Genomic DNA, 27,076 nt, shown 5'->3' with positions numbered 1-27,076 from the left:
TTAAAATTCTTAATATTCTTAAAATTCTTAAAATTCTTAAAATTATTAAAATTCTTAAAATTCTTAAAATTCTTAAAATTCTTAAAATTCTTAAAATTCTTAAAATTCTTAAAATTTTTAAAATTCTTAAAATTCTTAAAATTCTTAATATTCTTAAAATTCTTAATATTCTTAAAATTCTTAATATTCTTAAAATTCTTAAAATTCTTAAAATTCTTAAAATTCTTAAAATTCTTAAAATTCTTAAAATTCTTAAAATTCTTAAAATTCTTAATATTCTTAAAATTCTTAAAATTTATAAAATTCTTAAAATTCTTAAAATTCTTAAAATTCTTAAAATTCTTAAAATTCTTAAAATTCTTAAAATTCTTAAAATTCTTAAAATTCTTAAAATTCTTAAAATTCTTAAAACTCTTAAAATTCTTAAAATTCTTAAATATTTTAAAATTCCTAAAATTCTTAAAATTCTGTTTTTTTTTTATTAAAAAAAAAGAATCTTTTTTTGAAGTCGAATGATGTACAAAAAATGTGAATGTTGCAAACTCTGTAATGTTGTGTATTCAGTATTTTTTTAAAATGCCTTAAAATTTATAAATTTTGAAAATGTTATTAAAAATAATGTTTCTCTTCAAATTACCGTCATTCTTTGAGTCTGTTTTTAGACTCACTGTTTACAACTCGACCAGTTTATTCCAAAAATGTGCAAGTCAGACCGTCAAAAGAGACTGATAAAGGAGAAGGTCAAAGCCAAATTCGTGAACTCTCTTCCAGCCAGCCCAAACTGGTCCGAAAATCTGGTTTCGGTTGGCAAAGTGTGCAAACAAAAGGAAGCACGTGAACACTGGACACTGGCCTGTTCCATTATCTCCAATCAGGAACCATACACATATACGTACACACACTCAGCAATGTTGTCAACCGCAGTAATTGAGTCGGAAAGAGTGCAACAGGGCGAACAAGTGACTAAAGTGCAGTACAAGGTGGTTGCCCGACGACGTCAACAAAAACAAGTAATTTAAAACGGCACACTTGCATACGACGTCGACGTCAGAGGCCAGCAAAGACCTAGACCTACAAACACACAGAGTTGCGTTGATATCCCCGGAACGGAGTGCAGCAGCAGACGGCGTCGACGGACGAGTCGTGTGCGCAGCCTGCTCAGTCGTCGATTCTGCGAGTGATCGTGAACAGCGCGTGTGCGAAAGAAGTCTCAGTAGGCCTGGCCAGACAGACTAAACTGCTAAACTGAGCGACACAGGGATCAAGCGTGCTGTAGTGTTTAAGGTGAATGCAGTGTCGACGCCAACTGCGATTGCTGGCCATCGAAGCTGTCAACAACGGCGGCGATCTATCGACTCATCTAAGCAGGCCTCGACGGTAAGTGACATGGGGCTAATCTACACTTGTGTAATCACACACAAATCCAACAAGGAGCACATGTACAAGCAACGTTGATTAGCGCGAGTTCCATCCAAGTAAGCTGTTTATTGTTTACTCGAATGCACCCTCGAACCATACACGCCAGCAGACAAACAATAACAACTGGAGGTGCAATAATTGACGAAGATTAAGTCATCAAAAGAGAAAGAGTAATCTGATACCTCAAAATATTTTCAAAACCGACCGCATTCAGGAAGAACTCACCACCACAACAAGAGCGCAGTGCAGTTTAAAGGGTTGTTGTTTGTACGTACAGTCAGTGCGGAACGGAAATTGAGCGACTATCACTAGGCGAACCCCTCCCTCGTGTTGGTAGAACAAGACCGCACTGAGGAACAGATAATAAAAACAAGTGGATCAGCAGCAATGTGGTGATCGAGGGGTTTTAGAGTGGGCAAGCGGGGAATTCTCTCCTATACATGCTTGATTGATTTCCATCATTCGCTAACAACGTGTGATCAACGGTAGCTGTGTCATGAGAAATAATATCAATATAATTTAGAAAAATAGCCAAGGATTGATTTATATTTTCAAACCTATCGGAGTTTTTTTTTATTTCTGGAAATTTAAAAATTCTTGAAATTCAAATATTCAATTATGTTCGCAATTTTTAGTGTAAGAACGGGCCTTGACCGATCTTATGCACCAGGTTCCCGACAAACACGCACTGCCCTTACACCTACATCCCTTGCTTTGAGTCAGTACGAGCAACACGCTAGAACACGCTTTGAGTGTTCGTGCCAGGCATTGTCGAATTCAATTATTCAATTATATTCAATTCGAAATTCTTCGTGAAATGCATTTTTTATAACATTCGAATTTAGCAATCCCAAAAAGAAGAATTCTAGAGTTTTTTTTTAAAAAAGGTCCAATAAACCAAATTTTCAGTTTTTGCTTTTTGCAAGGCAGTTTCAAAAACACCCAAAAAGCGAAAACTGGAAATTTGGTTTATTGGACCTTTCAAAAAAAAAAACTCCGGAATTCGACTGTTAATTGTCAGTTACAAAATCGAATGGATATTTTAAACACACAGCCATTTCCGCCATACTCATGGACTGAATATTGCCAGATCTTTTAGAAACGCTTTTTTTTTGTTTTAAATAATCGATGTGATTTTTTCGCAATGACTTCAGATCATCAAGTTAGGTCAGTAAATTGAAATGAATAATTATTCTTCTGATATTTTTTTAGCACTCTAAGAAAAGATATAAAAAAAACTGAAAACATTAAAAATTAAAAAATTTCAAAATCTCAAAATCTTTTTTCTAAAAATTGATAATTTTTTTAAATTAACAAAACAAAAAAAAAAATCTGAAAGTTCTTCATGTTTCCAAAAATTTCTCAAAGCTCTTTAAATCCTTAACCCTCTACAACCTAACCCCGCCTTTAGACGGGCTTCGATCTGAAAAATCGCCAAAAATCCCTTTTTCAACCAATTTTTAATCTTTAAAATGCAATGGAAAGAAGAACTCTTGATATTTAAAAAAAAAATTAGGGTTGGAAGTTTTACTTGCTTTAAGTGACTTTGCCAATGTTTTTAAAAATGTAATTTTTTTAGGGGTCAACTTTGGCTGTGTTTTTTACTAACATTTCCTTTATTTTAAGTAAAAATAAGTATGCAGTAATTTTTGTAGTGTCCCAGACTATGCCTCTACGCATTTGTTTACAATATAAATGATAATGGTGCCATTCTATAACAGAAAAAGTGAAAAACAAGTAAAAAATTGAAAAAGTGACTGTAAAAACATGAAAAAATTAGATAGGCAAAATGTAATGATAGCAGGTGTTAGAATAGGCCAAATACTACTAAAAACAAACATAAACTAAACAAGATAAATGAAAATTGAAATACTAAAAATAAAACAAGAAAAACATAAAACAAGAGAAGTGAAGTTTTTCGTAGAACAAAAGTTGCTCAAAATGACCTCCTGAACACGGAAAAATAAAAATTTTCGAAAAAAGTTTGGGCAGTAGAGGGTTAATTGTAAATATTAAAAATCATAATATTCTTAAGTCTTTAATAGTAGTTTATGCAACAAGTTAAAAGGGGATTTTTTCGGCACGAGTCGTACATTTATCCAACGAGGTTCACCGAGTTGGATAAATACGAAGAGTGCTGAAAAAATCAAGTTTTGCAACGAGTTCCATACAAATTTTTTTGCAAATCCGAAAAACACCCATTGAGCGAAATTTTAAGTCAAATTTTCATGTATTTTGTCAATAAATCGTTTAAATCAAAAAAATGTTGAAAATGTGTTACTTTTCGAAACATGTGCTGAAAAGTTCAACTTTTCAGTACCCATTTCAGTGCTGAAAAGTAGAACTTTTCAGCATTTATTTTGAAAAGTGTTGCTATTCGATTCTGTTGTTTTTGGTACAGAAAAGTAGGCTATTTCGTCGTTTAAGAATGACAGGAAAAGTAAGTAGTTTCACGACGGAATTGCAAAAATATAGTTTATGCAACAAGTTGCAAAAAGAAGATTTTTTCAGCACAAGTCGTACATTTATCCAACGAGGTTCACCGAGTTAGATAAATACGACGAGTGCCGAAAAAATCATGTTTTGCAGCGTGTTCCATACAACATTTTTTGCAATTCCGAAGAAACACCCTTTGAGTGAAATTAGTGAACATTTGAGTTCATGTATTTTGTCAATAAATCGTTCAAATAAAAAAAAAAACGGTTCAAAAGTATTACTTTTCGAAACAAATGCTAAAAAGTTCAACTATCTGTTCTGTTCTTTCTGATTCATTTGTTTTAGTATAGAAAAGTAGGCCATTTTGTCGTTCAAGAATGACAGGAAAAGTAAATAGTTTCACGACGGAATTGCAAAAAAATATATTGCATAAATTTAAAATTCATAAAATTCTGGAAGAAATAAAATTCAAAAACTCTTTTTAGCTAATTGATTTTTTTATTTGCTTCAAAAATTGAAATTAAAAAAAATACTTATAGAATATTCATAAAAACATTAAAATATATAAAATATTTAAAATTCTTACAGCTCATAATTTTTTTTTAATTCTTCAAATTCCAAAAACTTTTAAAATCGGAGAAAAAAAACCTATAACATTTCTAAACTAATTAAATTCTCAAAATATAAAAAAGTGAATTCTTTACGCGTTAATATTGATAAAAACATACAAATTATTTATTGCTTTACAATATTGTTTTGATCACCGGAAGTCAATTATAATTATTTGCTTACATTGGCAATTTGCGGCGAGAAATATAAAGCTAACCTAGGACAGAAAGAGGTGAGACAGAATTGAAGATCGCGACAACAGTTTTTTCAAACCTTTTGTCACATGGTGGATAGATCCGGATAGGGCGCTGGCAGTTATAAGGGGAAAGGAGGTGAAGAAGCTAAGGGCCATTCATTCTAAGTGTAATATTTGGTTGAACTAGCTTTTTAGGGGTCTTCCATTCACCGACACAGAAGATGTTGGAGAATGTCCCACATAGTTGACACACGATAATTTCTTTTCGAGTTTCGTCATCTATGGGACGACCCCCTTCTTTCCCCTTATAACTGCCAGCGCCCTATCTGGATCTATCCACCATGTGACAAAAGGTTTGAAAAAACTGTTGTCGCTATCTTCAATTCAGTCTCTCCTCTTTCTGTCCTAGGTTAGCTTAATATTTCTCGCCGCAAATTGCCAATATAAGCAAATAATTACAAATTATTTTTGAAACTCTTGAAACTTAAAATTCCTAAGACTTTTAAAAATTTATCAGAATCTTAAAACACTTTATAATCATAATAAAAAGTATAAAATTCTTAAACTCTTAACGATTCGCACTATCCATTTTAAATCTCTTAGCAGTGATCCCAGTCTGTCAAATGTCCATCAACTTACATGTTTTAAAGACCATAAAAGTATAGAAATCAAATTTCCCTATAAAACGATAATTCTTGGGAGAACCACATGCTCACACGCCGTGCTCCCGCTTCGTAACCTGATAACAGCAGCAACCGCATGCGATGGAAAAATTGTCGATTATTTTGTTTACTCTCCATCATTCCACGCCGAGGCAATCAGCTGAGCTCTGTTTAAACTCTGTGCAAGCCCCACAGACACAGGGATTACAACCACACAAACTAATCGAGCTTAAATTTTCCTCGGATTGCTACGATCTCTTCGAACTACGGCGCGCGCAACACCTACTACTGAATTTGCTAACCGCTGCCTGGTTCAGGGACCTCTCGCGCCATTGTCAACCACTCGTGAGCTGGAATGTTTTCCCGTAGACTGTGATTAGTCGTCAAGGCACAACACACCCTCTCGAGAAACCGGGCGCGCGCGGCCGTCACGGCCAATCAGCAATAATAAAATGTGCCCTGCAACAACAACGCGTTGCTGATTTGAAAAACTTCGTCACGCTGCACTACTGTAATATAGGATGATGATGATTTCGAACGAACATGGAGGAGAGCAAAATATTTGTTCATCCATAATCTCGGCGTGTACTTCAAGCTGATTATCAGCAGGACCCCAATCGAACAGAACACATAAAGAGCGCATCCCTTCGGCGAGCGTGATCAGTTGTTCGCTATTATTACAAAAACGAGGACGTCCGCCGTAGTTCAACAGAATCGAATCGTACGAGAAGTTTTCAAAGTTCGACTAGCAACAAGCAGCGAGTGCAAAGTGGGGACGAAGACAGAAAAACGCAAATCAAGCCAATTTAGACAATAAAGTTAAAGAGTGCAAAAAAAAGTGTAAAGTGAAGTGTGGGGTTGAGCTTCAACTTGTGCAACAGTAGGCGAATATGAATCGGTGAGCTTCAGTGTTTGCACGGCGATGAAAAAATATAATAAAAATAAAAATGATAAAAATTCAAGCACTTACCTCGAAAGCGACAAGATCATGTGATATGTGGGCACTATCGTAACACCATTTTTGAAACATGAATCTGCAAATGAGAGATGGAAAAGTGCAAATTAGAGGGAGCTGGCGATTAGTGAAATGATTAGTGAATGATCATCAAGCCTTAAATAAATTGAAAATAACTTCAAATGTAATAAAAATAGGATCCAATTCTTAACCTACCGAATTTGCGATTTTTTGGTCTGTGTGTGATACAAATAAAGAAGTATGTTTTTTGCACTTTGAAAAAAAAAAATAATTAATGAAGGACATTTTTTAGAGATATTCAACATTTAAGAGACAAACCAATCGGAAAAGTTTTTATGTTCTTTTTACAAATTTGTTCCATTTACGGACTCAATCCTGAAGCAATTTGACTGTAAAAAAGTCCAATCAATAGTCGTTACTTAATCCACCCTTTGGAGGTTGGTGCCTTCCTCACATTTAGAGGGTAATGTTATCCAAAATTGATACAAAAGGGCACCTTTCAGTGTTCTATCAACTTAATTCATTATTCATACCATCAGATTGGGTAGTCAGATCTTCATAATTCAGGGCACTTAAGTGCTTATAGCTTTGATAGGGTTATCAGATCTTGAATCTTTTGAACTCGTTCAAAATGTTTTTTAATTACCTATTCAACGACAGGTCGCATGATAGATCCCGACAACGTTTTCATCAAAATATCTGAAATCCGGCATCCAAAAAGTGTGTAAATAACACTTAAGTGCTAATAACATTGGATAGGGTTGTCTGATCTTCGATATTTTAGGCTCATTTGAAAGTTTGTTTGATTATCTAACAAACGACGGGTCGCATGATGGACCCAGATATTGCTTTCATTGGAATATCTGAGATCCGGCCTCTAGAAAGTGCATAAATAACACTTAAGTGCTTGTTACTTTTGATAGGGTTGTCAGATCATCAATCTTTTGAACTCGTTGGAAAGGTCTTTCGATTACCTATCCAACGACAGGTAGCATGATTGATCCGGACAACGTTTTATCAAAATATCAGAGATCCGGCCTCCAAAAAGTGTGTAAATAACACTTAAGTGTTAATAACTTTTGATAGGGTTGTCAGATCTTCGATGTTTTAGGCTCATTTGAAAGGTTTTTAAATTATCTAACTAACGGGTCGTACGATGGACTCGGACAACTTTTTCATCAAAATATTTGAGATCCGGCCTCTGAAATGTGTACAAATGACACTTAAGTGCTCATAACTTTTGATAGGGCTATCAGATCTTCAATGTTTTGAGCTCATTAGAAAGGTCTTTGAAATACCTTTTTAAAAATGTATGGTCAGACGGGTTTTCTTACAAAAACCACCCTTTTTGCAATCTTTCAAACTTTAGCCAGAATCGTTTTTTTTAGCATAACTTCTGAAGTGCTTTACTAAACGTTAGATATCAACTAGGGTCTCATGGGACGAATCGAATGAGACCCAAACGGTCCAAATCGGTTCAGCCAGTCCGGAGATAATCGAGTGCATATTTTTCAGTGCACGGACTCACATCCAGACACACGCACAGACATTTGTTCAGAATTTGATTCTGAGTCGATAGGTATACATGAAGGTGGGTCTACGAGGTCGAATTAAGAAGTTCATTTTTCGAGTGATTTTAAAGCCTTTCCTCAGTAAGGTGAGGAAGGCAAAAAGTCCAATCAATAGTCCAATAGTCGATAGTTCCCGTAGCTGAGCAGTTCTCTCAGATTTCGGTCATTCGATTTTCTTGTTTTTTTTTTTAATCCGACTGAAATTTTTTTGGTGCCTTTGGTATGCCCAAAGAAGCCATTTTGCATCATTAGTTTGTCCATATAATTTTCCATACAAATTTGGCAGCTGTCCATACAAAAACGATGTATGAAAATTCAAAAATCTGTATCTTTTGAAGGAATTTTTTGATGATTTTTTTTATATGTTTTAGGGGAATAAAATGCCAACTTTTCAGAAATTTCCAGGTTGTGCAAAAAATCATTGATCGAGTTATGAATTTTTGAATCAATACTGATTTTTTCTAAAAATCGAAATATTGGTCGCAAAAATTTTTCAACTTCATTTTTCGATGTAAAATCAAATTTGCAATCAAAAAGTACTTTAGTGAAATTTTGATTAAGTGCACCGTTTTCAAGTTAAGGCCAAAATAGTCTCACTTTTTCATTTTTTAAAATTAGTGCACATGTTTGCCCACTTTTGAAAAAAAATATTTTTGAAAAGCTGAGAAAATTCTCTATATTTTGCTTTTTTGAACTTTGTTGATACGATCCTTAATTGCTGAGATATTGCCATGCAAAGGTTTAAAAACAGGAAAATTGATGTTTTCTAAGTCTTACCCAAACAACCCACCATTTTCTAACGTCGATATCTCAGCAACTAATCGTCCGAATTTCAATGTTAAAATATGAAACATTCGTGAAATTTTCCGATCTTTTTGAAAACAATATTTTCAAACTTGCATATAAAAAAAAACATATAAAAACAATTTAAAAATAGTGTTTTTTTTAAATCAAGTTTTAGTGACAAAAAGTTAAATTAAAAATCCCAAAAACAAATTTACCGTGTATCATTTTTTTTGTGTAGTCCTTATCCATACCTACAACTTTGCCGAAAACATCAAATCGATCAAAAAATTCTTTCAAAAGATACAGATTTTTGAATTTTCATAAATCAATTTTGTATGGACAGCTGTATGGAAATTTATATGGAAAAACTAATGATGAAAAATGGCTTTTTTGGGCATACCGAAGGCACCAAAAAAGTTTCAGCCGAATTAAAAAAAAACAAAAAAAAACGAATGACCGAAATCTGAGAGAATTGTTTATATATCTTTTTTATGTACATTATTTTTTTTGTAATTGAAAAACGAGCAAAAATGTATTTTTTTTCCTTAAAGTGTCCACGTGGTTTGTGAATGGTCCCGATGCAAACAAATTTACGAGTTTGGCAAACTGTCAAATACAAAAAAGTGTAAGCTTGTTTGTTTGTTTGTCAAAGTCTAATAGCTCCGTAATTCATACACTGAATGATTTGACACCAACTGTTGTCAAACGAACGGGGTCACTTTTCAGTTTGACACCTGTTTTTACACGGAGCTCACACACACTGCCAAACGTTTGGTTTGATAGTAAGTGTGAGTCCGTGTAAATAGTGACAGTTCGTCTGGAATTCAGTACACTTTTAAGAGGATAAGGGAAATTCTCTACGGTTTCTCAAAGTAAGTTTCGCCGTTTCGCTTCGAGTTGGATGATTTTTGTGTAGGTACGTTACGTTCAATGTCTTATTGAATCAAGGGACAAAGAGAAGATTTGTGCGGAGTTTCGGCATTCAATAAACTTCACCGCAAACAAGTAATAACATTAGAAAAAATGCAAAAACGAGTGGATTTTATTAATATCTTTGAGTCGTTTAAAAAATAAAACTATGCGTGATAAATTCAGTTTAGTTGATTTTTTCTTTTTAGTAGAGCCTAGTATTGATCATGAACAAACGTTACCTTGCGCTCGCGATCTCCTTTGGAACAGTCGCGTATGTCCGCCTTCCTCCTTCCGTCACATCACACTATCACATTATACACGAGTGCGGCCTCCTGGAACCCGGGCCCCGGCCGCCGGCTCACTTCCCCGTCCAACCCTTCCAGAACGAGGTCACCGAAGCGACGGCACTGGTCATGAGACTGGTGGTTGCGGCGGCGGCGGCGCCCGCATGCTGACCTGTTCCGGCCGCCGCCATCGCCGCTTGGTAGTGGAGGGTATTGCCGTACGGGGTGTTGGCTGGGTGGAGCGAGACCGGGGACGGCGGCGGGAGGTTGCTCGGGACGGCTTCCCACTCCTGCTGGAGGTTCGATTCGTCTGAAAAAGTGAGGGTTGAGGTTTTAGGTTGGGTTTTTGGGGGGTTGTTTGAGGTGTTACCATCCGAATCGGAATCTTCTCCGGCGCCAAGATGCTGCGTGAGGGCACTGTCCGCCAGTTCGTTGAGGCAAAAGTTACGATCCATCGGAGCGAGGCGGCCCAGGTTGGCGTGGGTTGGGTTCATGAGTTTTTGGAGGTTCTCGAGGGTGTGCGTGGGTCGCAGTTCGTTGAGTCGACAGCCCTGCGTGTAGCAGAGGTACAGGATGTTGGCGTTGAGTCGGGCCACCTTCCGGTTGAACTGGGCCTCGGACAGGGCCGTGGTGCAGAAGTCGCTGTACGCGAGCTTGTACGGTAGGCGGATGTCCAGGTAGAAGCACATGATCTGTACGAGCTGGCTGGTATAGGTCAGCGCCGCGGCAATTGTGTGGGCCGGATTTCGGCTGGCCACGTTCTTGGAAGCGTCTTCACCGGCTTTCCCGTGCCACCGACGACGGAAACGTCCGTCGCCGGAGTGACCGTGGCCCAGTCGTTGTACGCGGAATAGTTTCCATTGCCGGGCAGCGCTGGTGCCACGATAATGTGCTGAATCTCGCCGAAACTGTCCTGCAGGATCCACTTCCCTCGGACGTAGGCCGTCCGGGTGGCCTCGGAGATTTCGTTGATGGTGTTTTTGCTCTCGCCGTCACTGCTCGAGAAACTACTCCGATTGCTGATGGCTTGCGAAATTGGAAAGATGAACTTGACCAACTTGTCGACGTGGTCACGCTTCAGCTGTCGTAGCTTCTCCTGCAGTTCCGTAAGACACTCCCGACGTCGTTCGCTCTCGTCCAGCTTCGACAGGACGTAATCTCCAATTATCCGGACCTTCTTATCGCACTGTGGCAGTTTTATTCGCAGACTTCGATTCGATTCGTGCAGCTCCTTCTTCAGATCCAACAGCCGCGCCACATTGCCCCGCCGGAGTTCCATCAACTTCCGGATATTCTGAATATTCTCCGCCTTTTGCTTAATCTCGGCCCTCAGCTGGCAGGCCAACCTCCGCCGCGTCAACATCTGGACGCATTTGTTCTCCAACGTGGCGTGTGCCGTCTTGAGATTCTTGTAACGCAGCTGCTTCTCCGAGAACCTGCAAAAGACAACCCGGTCTTAAATCCTGATTCACGACCACCTAAAATCCAACTCACCTCTCCAGCAGATGGTGGGACGAGTGCAAAAAGTCCCCGTTCCGGATGCAACTCTTGCAGTGAAAATGACGCCTCGAGTAGCAGCACAGCGGACACCGCTGCCCACTCCCGCTCAGATTGGAATCGTCGTCCTCGTTGCCGAACGAAATGTGAAAGTTCTCCGGGGCACCACCCTCCGAAATCAGATCCATGACGGAACTCGAAGCTGACGAAACTGCGCAAAACTATTACGACTGCTGCTGGCTACTGCGAGTGGAGGACACCAACCACAGCAGGCTCTGAACAGAACTGCTAGATCGATGACGGAACGTAAACACACTTGACACAAACACTCTTTGTGCGTTTTTTCGACGCAATTTTCGTCAGATTTCTGACCCTCTTCCTACTAGTGCTGCACTAAAACGGTGTGTAATGCCTTAATTTTGCTACTAAACAGCGCAACCACTAATTCACTAATGTAAGCTCACTCACTCTCTTTCTATTTACGTAGCGCAAGTCGCAATCACAAAGCAAGCGAGGAAAAAAACGAGTTGACTTTTCATTCTTGGCTTTGTATAGGTGAGCACTTGTCAGCTGAGATTGATACTAAAAGAGCTAGTAGCATCCTAGAAAAATTAAACAAAAATAAAACAGTTATGAATGTTTGTAAAATTGTAAACGTCACAATCATTACTCTATTATTTTTGCAAAATTTAAACTCTAAACTGTTATTTTTAATCTCGTCACCTCCTGCTCTTGTGCAAAACAAAACTGTCATGAAAAACAGAACTGTCAGGCCACAGAGACGGCGTGATTGCACGCACACTAGTGAATCGATCAGCTGATGACTCAGCTGTGTTTGTGGTGCAGAATGAAGATAACGGTAACGGACAGGGTGGCTACTTCTCAAAATCTGCATTCAAATTATTTTTAAATTTTATTTTTTGATTAAATTTGTACTGGCCAATTTTAAAATGGTCTAGTCTAGCCTATCAATTTTATTTTTTTTTTCACATTTCACACAAAAAAAAACTTTTTTTAATTCTTATATTAACCACTTATTTGCATTTCTGGAGTTTTTTTTGAAAAGGTCCAATAAACCAAATTTCCAGTTTTTTGCTTTTTGGGTGTTTTTGAAACCGCCTTGAGTCAGAAGCGAGGTCAGGAGTATTAAAAAACACCCAAAAGCAAAAACTGAAAATTTGGTTTATTGGACCTTTTCAAAAAAAAAAAAACTGCAGATTTGCATATCTAGAAGAATTTTTTTAAAGGTCCTATAAGTTATTGTTTTTCATATGTTTATAGGGCCAATTAAAAAAAACTCTAGATATATATTTTAAGTTTTAATGTAAAAATTAGCTTATAAGTTCTATTTTTTAAAAGATCCTTAAAACAGATAAAGACTTTTTGTTTATCAGGTCCTATAAACAAATGTAAATATTGAGTGTATCCCGCTTACTCCGATAGACATTGACATGAGGTGTGAAGGGAATACCCTCAATGTTTACATTTCTCGACTTTTAGATATGAAACACAATAGCTTATAGGGCCTTTAAAAAAACTGTAGAATTTCTGTGTCTCTATTTTTTTTTTCAAATTAAAAAAAATCTTAAGGAATATAATAAAATAATTCCAACAGTAAAAATGGCTAGAAAAACGGAGATGTTTAAAATTGTATGGTGTTACAATATTTAACTTTGAAGATAAACAAACTTCTTTTATAGAAAGGTCTCTATAGAATAAAGAAACGGCATTGAGTCAGGGGTATTAAAAACACCCAAATAGCAAAAAATGAAAATTGAAATCAACAGTTTCTGATTTCAACAGCTTGACTGCCGTTCTACGCATAATTGCCCATGTTAAAAAAGAGCAAAATGATGAAGATGAAGAGATTTTTAAATTTATAAATTTAGAATTGTAGAATTTTCAAATTCTAGAAATATATATTTTTTTATTTATCGGTTAAAGATTTTTAAATCCTAGATTTTAAGGGTTTCGGAATGTTCAATTAATCAACAGAATCAACTGAACTCTATTTAAAAAGCATTCCCCTGAGTTTAGAATAATTTTCAGCAATTTAACTTTTTTAAAATTTTGGTATATTTTCAATGTACAAAACCGCTACTGTTTTTAAGCAAATTTTTAGTTTTTTGTCAAATCTTACATTTTTTAAAACTAGTTTTATAGTTTTTCCATTAAAATGTTAAAATTTTGGCTTGTAATTTCAACTGTTCTATTTTGTTTATTTTTATGCCCCGGGGCGAGAGTCAGGGTTGCGAATGAGCGAGCGAGCTAAAATCCGTGCTCGCTCATTCATGAGCATGAGGACTTATTAGGTAGCTCGTGCTCGCTCATGCTCATCGCATGCGCTCGCGCTCAATGAGCGCTCATCAGCAAAGTAGGTAGATATTTAGTATTGTTGGTGAATCTCGCCCAGGCCAATTGGATTGCCACTTTTGAAGCTCATTTCATATTCCTGAGATAATTTCATCACGAAAAAGGGGCATGTACTCATCTAATGTTGTCAGAATAGTATTTTTAAAGTTTTTAATTAAAAATACTAGTTTTCATTAAATTCCCGATCAATGAAAAAAGCTGATTTGCAATGAAGACACATTTGCTTAGAATTCCAGACACTCTTTTAGCTTATTATTTTAACTTTCATAAATAGACTAAACATTTTTAGGTCTTAAATAAGCTGTTAACAGGAAGACAATTGATTTTTTTAAATATTAAAACATAATTGTGGGCTTGTGGGCAAACTAATTGTTCATTTATTTATTTATTTATTTATTTGGAATAGACTCCTATAAATAATAAAGTTTATTGAAATTCATCTAAGACACAGATTTGACATAATTTATGCATAATTATTTACAAATAATTGATTAAACAAGATGAGGTGCCTAGATTTCAAAACGTTCACGATTTAAAAAAAAGATACTATCAGTTTTATTTAATAGTTGACCTTCACGTGTTACTCTTTTATCAGTTTCATTTTTATAAATCAGATTATTTCTTTAGATAACGATGAAAATCCTAATTTGTCATCAAAACTCTGACTCCTAAACAAGCTTCAAAGTGGCTTCAAAACAAAATTCATAAAAAATATCTTCACCCAATATTATTGAGATTATCCTATTCCAGCCTCAATTAAAAAACTGCAGCAAAGCTCGCCGAATTTTTTTTATTATTGTATACTCGGTACAGGTAACAAAAAGACCGCTCATTTTGCTCAATGAGCAAAAATGAGCGCGAGCGCGAGCAATGAGCATTTTCGCTCATAATTTTTTTGAGCAAACGTGAGCAGGAGCAAATGTGAGCCAGCTCGCGTAGCGCTCCTCCTCACGAATGAGCGAAAAATGCTCGCTCATGAGCGGATGAGTGCTCAAAATCGCAACACTGGCGAGAGTCGAGGGACAGTAACTTTGAAAAATATTTGCATCAGCCTAAGGATTCAAAAAAAAAGTAATCTAATTAAGTCTTTTTATGTTTTTAGAATTTCAGAATTTCTATCTTTTTTGTCATTTACATATATTTTTTTTTAATGTTTTTTGAGTTGTGGAATAATCCAAATTGTAGAATTTTTCAATTATAATTCAAATTTTTAAATATTGTATCGACAAACATTGAATTTAGTATTTTAGAAGCCTTGAAATTTTTCTGAAATAAAAATTGAATTATTTTTTTTTCTTTTTTCTTATTTGAGTGAGTGGTTCAACTAGTGTTTTCAAAATTGTTTCGATAATTTTTTAAAGTTATATGTATTTCAAAATACAAAGTTTTTGGAAAAAATATTATGTGTCTAGTAATCACCCTGCGAAAAATAAAAAACGTAACGGTGCGCCAGGGCTGTAGTCAAGGGTTTCAACATTTAAAGGGACTTTTAAAGGGACCTGTTCTTTACACAAACAGTTAACAGCTGATGCTTGTAAATAAGAAAACCAAATGTTTCAACGTACCTCCGTCCTCCTTCCTTCTTGCAGAGCACTCTTCGGCAGCCTGGTGGCCATATCCGCCTCGTCGGAATCGACCACGACGACGGCCTCTTCGGTGATCGCAACGGGCACGTCGGCCCAGGAAATTCACACCGCCCGGCGGAACAGCTTGCCGGCGGCCCCCATCTTCAAACCTCTGCTCAAGCAGCAGCAGCAGCAGCCAAGTCACACTTTGTCCACCACCGGCAAGATGACAAATGACCGAGCGGCCTCCACGGGACCGGCGCCGGTTCTGGCCAAACGGATAGCCGAAGCGCGGGAGGTGCTCAAGAGCGCGCAGATTGTGTGCTTCGACGTGGACTCGACGATCATCACGGAGGAGGGCATCGACGAGTTGGCGCAGTATTGTGGCAAGGGTTCCGAGGTGGCCGCGTTGACCAAGGAAGCGATGGGCGGCAGTATGACCTTCCAGGAGGCACTCCGGCGGCGGCTGGACATTATCAAACCGTCGCAGCGACAGATTCGGGAGTTTTTGAAGACGCACCCGAGCACGATCTCCGGCGGAGTGCGGGAGTTGATTGACCAGCTGAGGCGGAACAGTGCGGAGATCTACCTGGTCAGTGGAGGGTTTGACTGTCTGATTGAGCCGGTGGCGGACGCGCTGGAGATTCCGCTCTGCAATCTGTTTGCGAACAAGCTGTATTTTCACTTTAATGGTAAGTTTCTTAATTTTAAGGAAATTTTGGAGAAATTTAGAATTTAATATAAAAAAATATAGAATTTTGGATTTCAGGTTCAATTTTAGAATCCAACATATTTTTTAAGTTTTCGTTTTTAGATACTTTAGAAATTCGATAATCCAAAATTTTAAAATTCTAGGAAGTTTTGAAATTGAAAATCTATCGATTTCATAAAAAAATAAAATTTTTGGCATTTTTTTAAGTTAAGAATTAAATATTTAAACCTCTAACACCCATGGTTACTCCAGAGCACCATTAATTTTTTTTTATTCAAAGTTAAATTTCTCTGCCACCATGCACTTTTTCAACCTGGTTCAACCTGCATTAGTTTATATAGAATGTTAACTTATAACTTAAAATTTCATCCAATTTGGTCGATCCAGTTACGAGTAATGGTGAAAAACATAAAAAATCTCAATTTTGCTCTGGGCGGGAAGGGGTTAAGAAATATTAAAATTTTGTATCTCAGTTTCAAGAAATTTAAGGATCTAACACATGGTTTTTTAATGTGGTGTTTTTTAAATGTTGTTTATTTTTTGCTTTTTGGGTGTTGTTTCATAAATTTGACTCAAAGCGATTTCAAAAACATCCAAAAAGAAACATTTTTAAAGTTGGTTTTTTGAAAAAATACTTTTTGATATTTTACAAAATGAAAAATTTAAAATTAGATTTTTTTTTTGGAAATTTACAAGTTATGAATTTAGGATTTCCAAAACAAAAAAATAGGATGTTGGATTAAAATTTCTAGAATTAAAAAAATCTTTAACTTTTATTCAATTCAATTTGTGTTTTTATTAGAATTTAGCAGTTAGAAATTTAATAATATCAGATTTTTTTTATTTTAAAACTACAGGATTTTTATATTTTCCTATGAATATATTACCAAATGATTAGGACTATTTTTTTAAATTTTAAACTGTGGTCATCCAAAAATGACAGAATTTAAGAATTTCAGAGTATGAGATCTGAACAATTTAAGAATTTTAGAAATTGTAAATTATCAATTTCTGGAATTTTACTATATGAGCAGTTCTCTAGGATTTCGGTCATTCGATTTTTTTGTATTTTTTAATCCGACTGAAACTTTTTTGGTGCCTTCGGTATGCCCAAAGAAGCCATTTTGCATCATTAGTTTGTCCATATAATTTTCCATACAAATTCGGCAGCTGTCCATACAAAAATGATGTATGAAAATTCAAAAATCTGTATCTTTTGAAGGAATTTTTGATCGATTTGGTGTCTTCGGCAAAGTTGTAGGTATGGATACGGACTACACTGGAAAAAAATAATACACGGTAAAAAAAATTTGGTGATTTTTTTATTTAACTTTTTATCACTAAAACTTGATTTACAAAAAAACACTATTTTTAATTTTTTTTATTTTTTGATATGTTTTAGAAGGCATAAAATGCCAACTTTTCAGAAATTTCCAGGTTGTGCAAAAAATCACTGACCGAGTTATGAATTTTTTAATCAATACTGATTTTTTCAAAAAATCGAAATTTTGGTCGTAAAAATTTTTCAACTTCATTTTTCGATGTAAAATCAAATTTGCAATCAAAAAGTACTTTACTGAAATTTTGATAAAGTGCACCGTTTTCAAGTTATAGCCATATTTAAGTGACTTTTTTGAAAATAGTCGCAGTTTTTCATTTTTTTAAATTAGTGCACATGTTTGCCCAGTTTTGAAAAAAATATTTTTGAAAAGCTGAGAAAATTCTCTATATTTTGCTTATTTGGACTTTGTTGATACGACCTTTAGTTGCTGAGATATTGCAATGCAAAGGTTTAAAAACAGGAAAATTGATGTTTTCTAAGTTTCACCCAAACAACCCACCATTTTCTATCGTCAATATCTCAGCAACTAATGGTCCGATTTTCAATGTTAATATATGAAACATTTGTGAAATTTTCCGATCTCTTCGAAAAAAATATTTTTGGAATTTTCAAATCAAGACTAACATTTCACAAAGGCCAAACATTCAATATTACGCCCTTTTAAAACTAATGATGCAAAATGGCTTCTTTGGGCATACCGAAGGCACCAAAAAAGTTTCAGCCGGATTAAAAAATACAAAAATTAAAATTGAAGAAAAAAGACCGATTTCGTAGAGAATTGCTCATATACTATTTTAGAACTCTATAAACTTGTGATTCTGATCTTTTTTTTTAAGATCTCAATTAAAGTTTAAACAGATTTTAAAATGAAAAAACGAATTAAGTATTTTTGAGAATTTTTTGACTTAAAATAAATTTTACAATTTTTATTTTGAAAATGTGAGTTGCATATTTTTTTAATCTGAGAATTTTTTATATGGAATTCAAGATTTTCAGAATATAAAATAATCATTTGAAAATAAAAAAAAATAGTATTTTAGAATCTTCGAAATTCTTCGAAATTACAAGAATGGTATAGTTTAAAAACATTAAAATATAAGGATTTCGGAATTTGAGAATCCTCAGTAACTAAGATAAGTAGATTTTCATTATATTTTTTTAATTTTCGAATTTGGGGGTTTTGAAGTATTTAGAAATTGAGAATACGTAAAATTTTTAAAATTTATTATTTTAGGTTTCAATTTATTTTTAAGTATTCTAGAATTTATATACTGTTAAGATTCATAGAAGAATCAAATACCGATCAATAAAATGATTTGCATAAGCTCTTATCCGAAGCTGGAGGTAATTTGTTGAATTTGTTGTGATTTTTCTTTAAACATCAGAATTCAGAATGGAATTGTAAAATTTTAGTATTTAAATTTATGAATTTTTCTACGTTGAAATTTCAATTTGAACCTTTTAATTTTCAATTTTTTTCTCGGTTTTTCTTTTATTTTTTATTGATTAGTTTAAAAATCTTAAAATTTTTAATGTTTTTCAGTTTAAAGAAAAATACTTGTTTTAAGTTTTTGAAATATTAAAACTTACTGGGTTTTACTATTTAAGAAAAAAATAAAGAAATTAAATATTTGAATATTTTTCAAGTTTACAAAAGATCAAGTTTATATTTTCTCTAATCCTCTTATTATTTGTCATTAAAATTCTAAATTGCAAATTTTCAAAATTTTGAGGATGATAAATTTAGTTATTTTTTCGAGTTATTAAGTTCGAAATCCAAATATTTTTTGGTAGCAATACAATAGAAATCGTTTTCTTTATTCTTCAGGCAGCTACGCCGGATTCGACACAAACCAGGTGACGTCCAAGTCCGGCGGTAAGGGCGAGGCCATCAAGCAGATCAAGGGACGCTTCAACAGCAACAAGGTCGTGGCCATGATCGGGGACGGCATGACGGATCTGGAGGCGTGTCCACCGGCAGATCTCTTCATTGGTGAGTTCGTCTTTACAGCGTATAGAGTAGGGACATTTCTCAAGCTTTCTTTTCGTTCTTCAGGTTACGGAGGAAACGCCGTCCGGGAAGAAGTTCAGAAGCGCGCCACCTACTACGTGACCAACTTTGCCGACATTTTGTGGTGATGGGCGTGAACTCTACAACTCCACGTGTACATATCCTTATCGATTTAGTTAATTAAACAATTGCTACAACCGCTCTACTATTCTATAATCATTGTAATGCGCAAAATATTTATTGTTTGTTTGTTTTTCACTGATGATGACAATAAGTTAGCTTTACTTCTTTGCTTGCAAAGAAAGAACGACGTCGAATCGTCGAAAAACCAATTGAAGAAAGGGGCGGGCGGAGAGAAAAAAGAGAGACTTGCCTCGCTCTTGTTGGCTGCTTAGATCCGCTGGTACAGATACAGATAGCCGAGCTCCTTGGGTGGATTCTGCGAGATCGCCACCTTGTTGTCGTTGAAGATCACCCACTGGCCGTCCTTGAGGATGTGGCACACGTAGTGGCCAACCTGGGACGAGGTGCCCATGTGCGAGATGAACGCCACCAGTTTGTACTCTGCGAAAAAGAGCGGTGGGAAAAGGGGGATTTATATAGGGACACTTCACATAGACGCCATTGCTCCAATCTCTTCGGAAGTCGCATGTTTTTGGCGCGACTGCCGAAGGGACGAATTTAGGGACACTTCGCATAGACGCCATTGCTTCAATCACGACACAATCGAGAAATTAATAAGCATGCCCCCCAAGCCGACTTACTTCCGGGTCCATCACGATACTGCGAGGCGCTGGAAGTGGCCGCCACAGCCGGTTCCACCGACTCGCCGGCGGCCTCCCCAAACGCAATGCTGTCCAGCTCGTCCGGATGCGAGAAGATCCAATCGACGGCCCGTTCCGTGTTGTTCTGCGTCTCCTTGAGCGCCTTGGTGGCCTGCGCGTCGGTGAATCCCATTCCCATCAGCATTTCCAGCCCCATCGGGTCGGGGACGAAGGCGGAGGCGGCGTTCTTGCCAGTGTCCGTGCCGGGTGGGACGAACGGGGTGGCAAAGTCCGCGTCGGCGATGTGTTCCATGATCCACTGGGTTGCGGCTTCGGCGCCGGAATTTTTGGTGAAGAAGATGGCCCGCTTGCAGGCCTCCGGTGGGAAGCCCATGGCCATGAGTTGCTCCATGACGGCGGGGTCCATCGGGGGAGGGGTTGGGGCTTTGCCGACCAGTTCGGGGAGTTCTTCCTCGTGGGGTTGTTTGCCGGTGCCGCGGAGGGTTTCCAGGTCGAGGATTTCGGGAATGTCGATGGCCACGTCCAGCTTGACCGAGGTCCAGTCTTCTTTGAGGGTGAACTTTTTCAGATGGAGCATGAGAAAGTCCGGCATGGTGGCCAGTTTGGTGGTCTTCTTGGCAGTGGTTTTAGCGTTGATGGCCGTGCTGTAGAACTGTTCAACGGTTTCCGGCTGGGCAAAAGTGTCCAGACAGGAGCTGAGCGGGATTTTTGGGCGTACCAGTGCTTCTGGATCCAGTCGGCGACCTTCCTTTTCGGCGAGAGCCAGGTCTTCTTCGTACTTTTTCACCTCGGCAATGTTGGTGGCCAGGTTGAGTGGAATCTGCAGCGGCAGGCACCAGTCGTCACGGCGATTGTACATAACCTTGCCACTCGAGCAGCACTCGACGCGGTCTTCGATGCTAAACTTGAGCGCATCCGCCGGGTCAGTCTGATTGCGGGAGTGCTTCTGCAGTGTGTTGACCAAATGCAGGAAGAATTCCTGCGCGTCCTGCTGGTGCTTGGTGGAAAAGTCCGGATGTCCCTTGCCGATCAGCGCTTTGAACATGGTCGGAGCGATTCCCGAGCTGGAATCGATCGTGTCCATGCTGTTCGCCGACAGCACGCTGTACTTGCCACTGCACAGTCCCGTGCCCAGTTTGGCCATCTGGATGTTGAAGTCATTGGCCGGATCCGCCGGATAAACGTCGAAAAAGTCCTTTCCTCCGTCGACAAATCGCTTCACAAAGTCCGGAACCGTAAACATGACCTGCATCACACTGTTCAGGTAGCACGAATTGCCCAGGTTGCGCATTCCGGTCAGTCCGGGACCGGCGATCGGCTTCAAATTGCTGGCACTTTCGCACAAAATGCCCCACTCGCCAATCTTCTGGTTCAAATCCAGCTCCAGCTCAATCATGGACTTTTCCGTCTTCTCCAGCTGACCCACGTTGATTCCCCAGTGAGCCAGGTGCTTTACCAGGTACGGATCTTCGACCATGTCGTCCTCCTGATAGCTGTAAACATCTCCCTTCCCGTCGCTCGTGATCGTTCCGAGCTTCACCGCCAACGGATATCGAACCTCCTGGTAGTGGTTCAACGCGTGGTCATTTCCACCGGAACCGTCATAAAACTTCCGTCCGCACAAAATCGACCCGTCGGTCAAGTTCAGCCACAAATTGTTGGTCAACTCGCACCGCTCGCACTTCCAACCCGTCGGAGGAATCTTCTTCCCATTCTCCAACTGCAGCAGATTCTGCGCGTGCTGCGACACCTGCCGCACCTCTCCGTCCCAAGTCCCTGCCAGCTGTTCACGCTCCCGCTTAACCGACGCAGCCTCCGCGTTCAACACCGATTCCACCGAATTCTGCACAATCAACGGCAAGTCCTGATTCGGGTACGGAAACGAGTCGCCCTCCGGCAGCACCACCACCTTGTAGTGCTCCTTGTACTCGTACTTTTTCTGATCCGCCGCATTGAACCCACCCTCAACCCCAATCGCCAACCGCGTAATCTTCTTCTCCGGTCCCTCCTGCGGCGGTTCCGCCACCTCAATCTTGTCCCTCTTCAGGTGCAAAAACACCCGATTTCCGCTCTTTTCCGCGTACCCCTTCGCATACTCCTGCCCGAACCCCAGGAAGCTGCTCAAACTGACGTACAACCCCGTCTCCGATTCCTAAAACGAAAAAAACAAAAAAATCCCTCAAATAAAATTCCAACCTCAAAAACCCGCCCCGAAAAAAATCCGCAATCTCACCGGATTGTCAAAGCTGTACACGCACTCCTCCTTGTACACGTTATCGTTGGCGCAGGGCACTTTGATCTGGCCGAGCAGCTTCTGCAACGCTTCCATCATCGAAGTGTGGGGACGTTTTTTCGTCGTCGGGTCGCAGGAGGCGGCGGCAGCGTCGTTGTCCAGAGGAATTTTGGAAGGCTTTTTCTTCTCACGGTGGAGCTAAATACGAACGACTTTCTTTCTAATCACCCACCTAACTGGTGAATTACGCGCGCGCGGTAATTCGGTGACGATTCGCGACAATTTCGCGAATAAAAACAGCGAAACAATGAAAATTATTGGTCGCGGGAGGCAGCGCAGTGATGCAGCAGTTGTTGGGCGGTTTTTTGTTCGTTCTTTCTTTTGTTCGCGAAATCGAGACGTCAAAAAGATAACGCGAAAATGAAAGGAGGGGTAGGAAACTAAAAAAACAACTTTGCTGGCTAGGGTGGTTCATAAGCATTTTCAGATCTTTTTTCTGCTATTGGGTACTTAAGCCCTATGTCAATTGGGTCCTAAAATGAAGCTTAGATTGCTGATATTATTGTTTACAGCGATAAAGCTTATTTTTCTGAGTAAAATGACCCTTTGTACGACCACAAAGAGTTTAATACCCCGTTCGCACGGGAGAGTTATAACCGGTTATAAGACCAAAAGTGGTTATAACTCTTAAAACCGGCTATAACTCTGGTTTTGCCCATACAACGAGCTGTCAAATTAAAACTGGTTTTAAGAGTTATAACCAAGTTAAAACTGCTCGAAAAGGGAACTCGAGTACTTCAAAACTCATAGTAGCCTTTGGAAAAACTTGCAAAAATTTTGACATTGACAGAAGCAAAAAATATTTTTCTTCGTTTCGCGGATCGGACGGATCACCGTGAAAGGAGAGGAACTAATCACCGAGGTTACGACTTTACCAAATGAAGCCGCAAAGAACACAGGATTTTTATTTTAACAGTTGGAGTATAGAAACTTACTATTTTTAATTTGCAGTTGAAACAATATTGCATTCCCCTGACCGGAAACGCTTTTGAAGATTGCAACCTCGGGTTCATCACTATATACGTCGGATTTAGTGCTAAACCACTTATGCACATCGCTGGACGGCCTACCAAACGTCTAGAAACCTGAGCCGATAAACAGCTGGAGGTTTGCTGACAACAGCAAGGGTTGTGGGGGTCCACGTGACTCCCCTATTGCTCTGCAGGGTCAGCATGCGCTCAGGCAGGAAAACATCTCCGTAACCACCTCCAGCCGTCTCGTTCTGCTGCTCGCTGGTTTGGTGGTGGACGTTCAACTTGCCGGCGTCCCAACGTCGTTGTGATTGATGCTGCAGTCTTCGCTGTCCACTTTATGCCTGCCCTATCGCCCTCGAGTATGTTGACGGACGGATGTAGTTGTGGGGCAGGTCTTGGGTGTGGCTCGTGGTTCCCGTACGAAGGATGCACAACTCAGCAATGGCGGCTGGTCGCTGCTCGTCGACATGGTGGTCAATGACCGTTTCTGGCCACCTTGATGGGTGGGGCGTGGTTCGGTGAGACACCGGTGATGCCGGAGTATCCTTATCGCGGGGTTCTAGAGTTCCTGGATGGCTCGCTTCACCCAGGCTCATTGAACTGTAGTCGAATCTATAACGGTTCTCGCGTCTTGTCGCACTTCAGTTCACCGGCCAAATGGTTGATCAAAAACTGATCCAGCAAATCATCAGTTTCTTCACCTCCAAACCGGTTCGTTACACTATCAACGAACACACACACTCCCTTGCCAATGTATCACCGGAAATCACCCACAAGTTGTGGGCCACAACACACCTACTAGCTACATATTGCCAAATTGTGGCTGTAAGGGGTGGAGCTCGATCATTTTTTGTATGGCTCCCGATCGTCCGTCAGCTGTCCTAAAAGCTACAAGAGACTGTGGATAGCTTAAAACCTAGCATGAAGGTCACATGGAGATATTTTGATTCCTTAACTGTTCCGTAAAGTGATGTAGAACGCAGGACTGTGAGCTAATTCTCATATTTCACGTGAATTACGAGTACCTAATCAAAAATGCTGACTTGTTCGGCGGACAAACTCAAATCGCAACGATCTATGCTCATAAGTTGCACCGTAGGGGAGGATCAGCACATGTTTCGGTCTTCGTTCTGGGAAGGTGGAAGCGAAATGATTTTCGGGGAAATGAAATTCGGGGAAATAGCATTCGGGGAAATGAGCTATCCATTATCCTCAGGTCGCTGGCCTTCATACTAATGGAGAGACCCAACTCGGCACACCCGGATCAGCGGATGCTGGGGCTGACGATTAGTCAAAGAGGGAAGACGCTTGCCCGTCGAAACCAGCAACGCCCGTTGGTTGTCCATAAAACCGGCACCGCCAGCTGGGTTTGCCCGTCGGCTAGAACATGAGACGAGAAGTGGGTCAATCCACTGCGAGACTCCAAATATATGTACCAAACCGGCCACCACAGTATCCAGCTGCTATGGTGGCGGACACAATCATGTATCTAGCATTTTGTCACCTGTTTTTCTTTCAAAAAAAGAGACTCCCCCCCCCCCTCCCTCTCCTTCATCGATGCATCTTTATGTTTTTCCAGTTGACGCAACCCGACCACCTTTGTGGAAGGTGGCTTGAACGGCTTTTGACCTGCTTCGGATACAGATCTTTCGCTGGTGGTTGAAATTTTCATGTTCCAGCTTGAACACACGAATCTTCCTGAAAATCTGTGATCTTGATCCCAGCACGTAATCGTGTTCACACATCATTGTCCTTCTCTGTGAGCATCAGCAGCCCATGGGGCACTTTCCGGCCGTTGATCCGTAACAGGTCTTTTCCAAAGGACAAAGAAGATATCAGGTCTTGGCGCTAGTCTAGTGGACAACTGACAAAATACAGATTACTTTGGAATACTTTTAAATTCAAACGAGTTGTATTACCTTTTTCGACCAATTCGACTTCGACTGCGAGCGGATGTCCTATAAGGTCACGTCTGGGAAGGTCCATCTCAGTTTCGACTCGTTGTTCAGGGATCGTGTCAGCGTTTAAAAAAACACCGGCTGGCTGACTTCCCTGTTGGACAAAACATCCAACGATGGCCTGCGCGCACCAACCATGCAATACAAATCCGCACCTGCCTGGGTGTGCCTCGATCCATCGGTAGATGCGGCCCTTTTCGTAAACGGACCATCTTGCTCATGGAAGAATTATCCACGATATGATCTCCGTACGCGAGGAAGAAGGTACTGACGGGCATTCCAGTTACCGTATGTAGATGAAGGAGCTGCAACGGGTCGTTTGAGAGCGGCCGGACGCGGATCAGTTGATTACAGCTGAAACCCGTGAGGCGGCTGAAGATCATCTGGACTGGGTACGACCGAAATAGATGGTAGTTCAGGAGAAGATCTATATGCAGCAGGTCGGGAAAACGGTCAGGTTTGAATAAGATAATTTGAATTCAAAATACCTACTATCTTGGTCCGCCGGAACAAGTGGCCACAAGAGCCAAGATTTATATCACAGAAAAAAATATATTAATGACATTTAACACATTACCACAGCCTGCTTGGAACTGTCAAAACAGTTAAAACCGTTAAAACCTCTCGCGCCCGTGCGAACGGGTTGGTTTTAACTTGGTTATAACTTATTAATCATTTCGAGAAAAATTAGAATCCTGCGCTCCAATTAATCGCCGCAGAAAGATATCGTCGCAATGGAAAATCTATAGAGAAGGCAAGAGAGTAGGCTTCGACAAAAAAATTAAAAACATGTTGATTGTCAATCTGAAAAAAAAATCGTTGGGACTTTTGGTGATGGCTGTCGGTTTTAACTGACTGATCTTTGGTTACGGAATCTGCGGTTCTGTGACCTTTGCGGCCGGCTTGTTGGCATCCGTACAAGTGCCGGAATCTGCGACCTTCGCAACAAGCTGTATTGTTCCGTCGAACGGAGGCTCAGCGGGCATTGTTGGTTTGTCGGGCAGGTTTCCCCCTCGTTGGTGAACCAGCTGCCCAGGCATACGCTAATCGTGGCATGCCCTGAGGAGAACCTCCATGAAGGTTACCCGGGCATGGCCTTCGTTTCATGCATACACCTATGGTTCTGGGGTCTATATGAGCCAGAAATGTTTTTGGCTTCCAAAATTCGGAATCTCAACCGATTTTGGATGTCTTGGCCGCAAATGAAAGGTTAGGATGTCTTCTTTGCGATTCTGACTGGCAGAACCGGTTTTGGTCACTGTGGCCACCGGGAACCGAAAAAAGTAATTTTTGAGGACCCGAATTTGAGGACCTGTATCTCTGAAACGATAACACCTAGCGGATTGCTTCCGGTTGCATTTGACGGGTTATTACCTCAACTTTAAGCTCCCGTATAGATCATTTTTCCAAAGTGGAACCCGTGGAATATACTAAAACATGATTTTTACAGCTTTTGTTACAAAATCAACAGTGGGCCCATTTTTTCAACCGGATTTTTTCGACCGGAAATCATCACATAGTACCTACAGCCCCTGATAGATTGAAATCGGTTCCAGCCAACTGTGGTCAATCCGGAACCGGTTCCTTGGTACCGCAAAAATGGTTCCAATAATGTTCTAGCTAGAAACTCGTCATATTGGATATTAAGCTCCGGAACCGGTTACCCGTGGCCACTGGAGGACACTTCCGGAATGTGCGACAAATCAAACATCATG

The 27,076-nt window shown here is 39.4% G+C and overlaps 3 protein-coding genes across 4 annotated transcripts; 1 reads left to right on the top strand and 2 right to left on the bottom strand.

Moving 5' to 3' along the window:
- Positions 1 to 937: 937 nt before the first annotated feature.
- Positions 938 to 19,587, top strand: LOC6037200 (phosphoserine phosphatase). 2 transcript variants are annotated; one of them, XM_038256446.1, is made up of 4 exons: positions 938 to 1,377; positions 15,311 to 15,978; positions 19,169 to 19,333; positions 19,397 to 19,587. In XM_038256446.1, exons 1-4 carry the CDS (start codon positions 1,289 to 1,291, stop codon positions 19,477 to 19,479), a joined length of 1,005 nt encoding a protein of 334 aa, XP_038112374.1. In that variant the 5' UTR covers positions 938 to 1,288; the 3' UTR covers positions 19,480 to 19,587. The 2 variants fall into 2 exon arrangements, with proteins under 2 accessions (XP_038112374.1, XP_038112376.1); XM_038256448.1 differs by lacking the exon at positions 938 to 1,377 and adding an exon at positions 5,701 to 6,220.
- Positions 9,665 to 12,081, bottom strand: LOC6037201 (beclin 1-associated autophagy-related key regulator). The gene is given in 5 exon segments (XM_001847079.2): positions 9,665 to 10,161; positions 10,222 to 10,642; positions 10,645 to 11,287; positions 11,346 to 11,950; positions 12,019 to 12,081. Coding segments are annotated over 4 exon segments (1,491 nt in total). The 5' UTR covers positions 11,537 to 11,950; positions 12,019 to 12,081; the 3' UTR covers positions 9,665 to 9,925.
- LOC6037199 (ubiquitin carboxyl-terminal hydrolase 5) lies at positions 19,563 to 22,752 on the bottom strand. The gene is made up of 3 exons (XM_001847077.2): positions 22,370 to 22,752; positions 20,116 to 22,288; positions 19,563 to 19,915 (listed from the first exon to the last, which is right to left on the bottom strand). Exons 1-3 carry the CDS (start codon positions 22,466 to 22,468, stop codon positions 19,743 to 19,745), a joined length of 2,445 nt encoding a protein of 814 aa, XP_001847129.2. The 5' UTR covers positions 22,469 to 22,752; the 3' UTR covers positions 19,563 to 19,742.
- Positions 22,753 to 27,076: the final 4,324 nt, after the last annotated feature.

Source organism: Culex quinquefasciatus, chromosome 2 (assembly GCF_015732765.1).
Source record: "Culex quinquefasciatus strain JHB chromosome 2, VPISU_Cqui_1.0_pri_paternal, whole genome shotgun sequence".
Classification (NCBI taxonomy): Eukaryota; Metazoa; Arthropoda; class Insecta; order Diptera; family Culicidae; genus Culex; species Culex quinquefasciatus.
This window is presented reverse-complemented; position numbering and strand designations above follow the sequence as displayed.

Coding starts and splice junctions, on each gene's coding strand:
- LOC6037200 (XM_038256446.1), top strand. CDS start 1,289: ATGCAGTGTCGACGCCAACTGCGATTGCTGGCCATCGAAGCTGTCAAC. Junction 1,378..15,310: donor CATCTAAGCAGGCCTCGACG/GTAAGTGACATG, acceptor TCCTTCTTGCAG/AGCACTCTTCGGCAGCCTGG. Junction 19,334..19,396: donor ACCGGCAGATCTCTTCATTG/GTGAGTTCGTCT, acceptor TTCGTTCTTCAG/GTTACGGAGGAAACGCCGTC.
- LOC6037199 (XM_001847077.2), bottom strand. CDS start 22,468: ATGATGGAAGCGTTGCAGAAGCTGCTCGGCCAGATCAAAGTGCCCTGC. Junction 22,289..22,369: donor TGTACAGCTTTGACAATCCG/GTGAGATTGCGG, acceptor TTTTCGTTTTAG/GAATCGGAGACGGGGTTGTA. Junction 19,916..20,115: donor GTATCGTGATGGACCCGGAA/GTAAGTCGGCTT, acceptor TCTTTTTCGCAG/AGTACAAACTGGTGGCGTTC.